The 4,830-nt window shown below is 37.2% G+C and overlaps 1 protein-coding gene across 1 annotated transcript; it reads right to left on the bottom strand.

Annotated features, from left to right (window-relative positions):
• Positions 1 to 2,014: 2,014 nt before the first annotated feature.
• LOC100571137 (centrosomal protein of 78 kDa) lies at positions 2,015 to 4,525 on the bottom strand. Its single transcript, XM_003244987.3, has 2 exons — positions 3,835 to 4,525; positions 2,015 to 2,921 (listed from the first exon to the last, which is right to left on the bottom strand). Exons 1-2 carry the CDS (start codon positions 4,206 to 4,208, stop codon positions 2,174 to 2,176), a joined length of 1,122 nt encoding a protein of 373 aa, XP_003245035.1. The 5' UTR covers positions 4,209 to 4,525; the 3' UTR covers positions 2,015 to 2,173.
• Between the last annotated feature and the right edge of the window lie 305 nt (positions 4,526 to 4,830).

Below are 4,830 nucleotides of genomic sequence, written 5' to 3'. Positions count from 1 at the left end.
AACGAGCAATTATCTCGAATTACTGAAAGTTTCAAATTATCGAGAGTCAACTGTATAATATACTGCGCAATACAATTGTAGAACGTGTCGCCAAAAATCGTAATATCAACTAGCAGTATCGTATCCTTGGGGGGAGGGGGGTGTTTAGAGTTTTGGTTCGAGCCCCATCTCCTCAAAAATATTGTATTTACGAAAAAAAGTATTTGTATTTTGCTTCACATTTTCACAAAAAACGTCATAGTATGGTCCTTGCATTTCATATTTGATATTGTATTAATATTATATGAAGATTGATGAGACTACAATAGAGTGTGCGTAAAGCCCCCCAAAAGTTATGATCAAAATATATAAAAATTAAAACACCCACCTAAAAAAATCCCGTGCACACGTCTGATATCAACTTACTATATTCGGAGTTTCGTCGAAAAAAGAAAAATTGGACCGAGCCTCGGGCATCGGCGTGCGGGGAGTGGAATGTCGAATGCGACTGAGTGGCTGTGTGGAGTCCCTATAGCTGCGGTAAGACCAAAGTTTGCTCGTGCTTATAGGATGTGATTATTTTCGACGAGCGCAGAGTTTCCCCGGGAGTATATTATATATATATATAGGTACACGCGGCGGATTTTCCAAAGAAATCAATTACGGGGGAATATGTTGGACACGACGGATTTAATCGAAACGCCGACGGAATTAAAAGCAAACAACTGCATGTGTGTCTTGTGTGTACACGGAGGAAACCAGGCCACGTCTTGTGCAAACAAGTGGAAGGGTGTGCTGTCCGACGATGGGTAGGTAATTGGTTCCGGTCCGGGTTGTTTGTATCTCTCATCCCGTAAGTCACCGGATCGCTGTGTTGTCCGTCCGGAAACACGGACGTCGGAGACGACACGTCCAATTTTGTTTATCATCGAGAAACGGTGTTCATATAGGTTTTACTTTTCTATTAGACGTTACCATGGTATATATATATATAATATACGTAGTTATATTCACTGTTATTGTGTGCAGTGGCCACACGAGGGTTTACTAAAAGAAAGACGCTACAGCGGGTTATATATCCACGCTTCAGTTCTTTCATTTTTAAATTTATATCAAATTTGGAATGGCATTTAAAAATAATTGAGTTTTTTTATCCTATGATATACTGTAGTATATATTTTGTATACCGTACCATAAAAATAGTTATTTTACATTTTTATTCGCCTAAATTATTGTAGTGCGAATGTGCAAGTTATTAATTTTTGTGACGATATGTTTGTTTTTCAATGTAACCAATATTACCTATATGTAATATGAATATTTTTACCTGTTATTATGTTTATACATTTTTAGTATGTCGATATAATAGAATCAAATACATTTTAAATCAATAACACTTGCAAAAGTTGTATAATAACTTGAAACTTCTATTCAAATTAAATCTAATACGACATGCATACATTTTAACGAGAAAATAATTTAATGAACTCAGTACAATAATTATAAGTAGTGCATATATAGGTACGCATAAATCTAAGTAAACGAGCTCAATACTGTTTTGTGCCGATCGATCACGTAATAAGTAACAGAACAAATTGACATTATATTAGTGTAACAAATAAAAATTATTAATGTTTTATCTAATACGAAAGCTGACAACTGAAGACTTGCCAAAAATAGTTGATTTTTCCTATGACGGCAATATAAAGGTGAGTGTGAAATTCTTGGTTTGATTTTTATCAGCTTATATTTAATAAACAAACTTGAATTGGTTTCTTGGCGCATTGCGCAGCTTATATAGTGTTATCTTTTCGATTTGTAACATAAATTAATGGAAGTAGAAAAGAGAGAATGAATGTGTGTCGTGTGTGTTTGTGTGTGTATATGTGTATATATTGCCTTTTGGAACCCTAAGGAAAAAAAAGAGAGAATTGAAAGCTTTTAACAGCAAACAGTGTGTCGAATTGAATTAACGTATTTTCCGGACTGTTAAGCTCAAGGGTGGGTGGTGAAGAAGAAGAAGAAGAAGCAGAAATTCTCCGGTATTTTCTTTTATTAACTTTTCACGGGAAATCTGTTTTCTAAACTCTGTCGATAAACTATTCGAATGCCGGAGACGCCAAAAATAAATTGAACAGTACATTAGGTATGGTTTTTTCTTCTATATTTATTTATTCTTCCGGCGGACTCTATATTAAGCCAATAATGTGCATGACGATTCGAATATGTTTTCCCGTCCAAGCCTGGTCCATTTCCACTGTTTGGTCTCCTTTTTGTTGACGTTGTTCTCGTACAACCTGGTCATGATCGCCTCCAACATGGCCGACGATATGGCGGCATTTTTCCGGACGTCCAACACGACCAGCGAGTCGTTGATCATCAACGTGGACAGCGCCAACTGAGCGCCGCGGTCGGTGAGCCCGCAATTCTGCAGGTCCACTGCCTTTACGTATAGGTCGTCTTTCAACGACTCGAACAGGTCGGACACTCCAGCGTCGCCGATGGCGGTGTTGTCGTTGAGCGTCAACCTTCGCAGCCCGTGCATGATATCCGGATTGGCGGTCCTGTACCTCAGCGAGTGCGCCCAGCACTCTTCGTGCCGCTTGACCTGCTGTTTTTTGATCACGTCCAGCAGACCCGACTTGGCCGACGAACGGCTCAGGGAACATCCGGACAGGTCCACCGACCGGACGTTCGGTTTGTCCCTGAGCACCCGGCACAGCGATAGACAGGCGTCGTCACCGATGCGGCTGTAGGCCAGGGACAAGTGCTGGAGCGTTTGGTTGGCATCGATACCGGAAATGAGAGTTCCCAGAGCTTGTTCGTCGAATAGCACGTTTTCCAGTTCGAGGCAAACCAGTGCGGTCGTGTTGATCATTACTTCGTAAACGGAAGTAGCGATCAGCCGTACTACGTAGAGTGTGCTCGCAGCGAGAATGTTTCTGCAGGAAAACGATACTATAATATTACATTATAGCGACGACGGTAATAATAAAGTACAGTCAGCGGCACAAATTATTATATTTTGTACGGGTGGCATACCTAGAAATTTACCAGCCAGCACCCATGACCCACCCGCCATCATTAACCATCTACAATTCCAAATATTTGTATATATTTTATTTATGATAGTTAATCGTATACAGTAGTATCAAATGTTTTACTATATTATATAATTATAGGTATACCAGTTACTATAATATAAAATAAACCATATTCAAAATATATTATAACTACCGCCAATTTTTTTTTTTGTGGGTTGGGGGAAAGTGCTCTCCCTGCATTCGAGCATCACTCAGCCACATTGTAAAATATTTCATTGGTATTTGAGACGCATAAATCGTATTCACTGAAAATAATTAATTTTACATAGGTATACCCACGGGCTATTACGTATATATAATAAAAATTGTACATGGCATTTTACGATGTGCGCTATTGTAAATCATTAAAACGAGAACATTATAATATTTATGGATACGTTTTTAGAAGCGATAATATTATGATTTTCTTTTAAATAATAAAAACACGGTCATAATTGTTTAAATAAATATTTTATGAACTTGTCTCAGTCCAGTTCTACTTATTCTACCTCAGGGTAATACCTATACCTAGCTCACCAATTAGTAGTTATAATATATTAGATGTTCTTATAAAACATGATCTTCCATCACGTTCTCAAAGGCGGGTATTATTTAAAATATTTTAATTATATTTTTGTATTACTTTTTATTATTCTTAAATGCGATGTTTACCACTAAATTGTATCAAGGTATGCCTTATCTACTGTATGAGTAAATAAAGTACAGGAAAATGTTTTCGAAAATATATTGTTCGGATTTTAATAACACTCACTTCGGTGCTTCGACGACACCGGCGAACGTATCGTAGTTTTTTGCCAACTGTTCCGTGTACCGTTTATTTCTTATGCGCACGTGATGGGTACTGATGTCAGTCATCAGCGCTTCCATCGCGGCTTGCCAATCTTCAGCCTTCATACGATCGCCCACTATTTCAATGGAGTTCGTCTTAGCGCTACATTTTACCCACGGCACAGGTCGCGTCTTGTACTTGCAGCAAACGGCTGTGTATATCAATCCATAATTGTGTTTCGCCGAACCCTCGAACGACTCATTAGATCTGATAGTAGATAACGATGTTCTACGTTTTTTGCCAAGAGAAGAAAATATTCTAGAGTCATTTGATTTGGACGAATGACCAACCGACATGGTCGACAGTGGCTTAGTATGGTGACGATATAAGCTCGGAAAAATTTAAGTAAATTTTCGGAAGAATAAAACTGAACATGTACTTGTTCTTGAAATAAGTTTCAAATAGTGTTTACGAAAAAAAATATACAATCGAATATATTATTGTCTAATAATAATAATGATTTAAATTGAATTGTTTATGCCAAACAGACGAACAAATAATAACACACGTCTTACGCGCTATGACAACTCATACATCGTGAATATACTATACTAAAATTCCAAAATCGATCAAGTTTTTCTTTTCACATCACAAAATTGTATCCATGACGATGCAATGTTAATATAATGTAACATGTGGTCCATTTTCCGACAAAGAGTAGGTATATAGATCACCTGTTTTTATATGGGAGCTTTCCAAATGCAACCCAAAATATTACCCTTAATTATTAATGTCCCGAGAAAAAAAATCTTATTTTTGATGTGGCCCGAATGCGTCCCAGTTAATTTGAGTTACACAGGATGCACCACGAAATTATTATTATTATTTATTTTAATATTTTGCCTTACACCCCTTTTCACACATTTCGAGTTAGGGTGATTGTATTTATTTTTGTAAATTTTTTTTATCTTAAATTCA

Source organism: Acyrthosiphon pisum, chromosome A2 (genome assembly GCF_005508785.2).
Source record: "Acyrthosiphon pisum isolate AL4f chromosome A2, pea_aphid_22Mar2018_4r6ur, whole genome shotgun sequence".
NCBI lineage: Eukaryota > Metazoa > Arthropoda > Insecta > Hemiptera > Aphididae > Acyrthosiphon > Acyrthosiphon pisum.
This window is presented reverse-complemented; position numbering and strand designations above follow the sequence as displayed.

What these genes read in the sequence shown, in the direction of transcription:
- LOC100571137 (XM_003244987.3), bottom strand. Translation starts at nt 4,208, where the DNA reads ATGTCGGTTGGTCATTCGTCCAAATCAAATGACTCTAGAATATTTTCT. An exon ending in GGTGTCGTCGAAGCACCGAA is followed by an intron (nt 2,922 to 3,834) that starts GTGAGTGTTATT and finishes GTTTTCCTGCAG; the next exon opens with AAACATTCTCGCTGCGAGCA.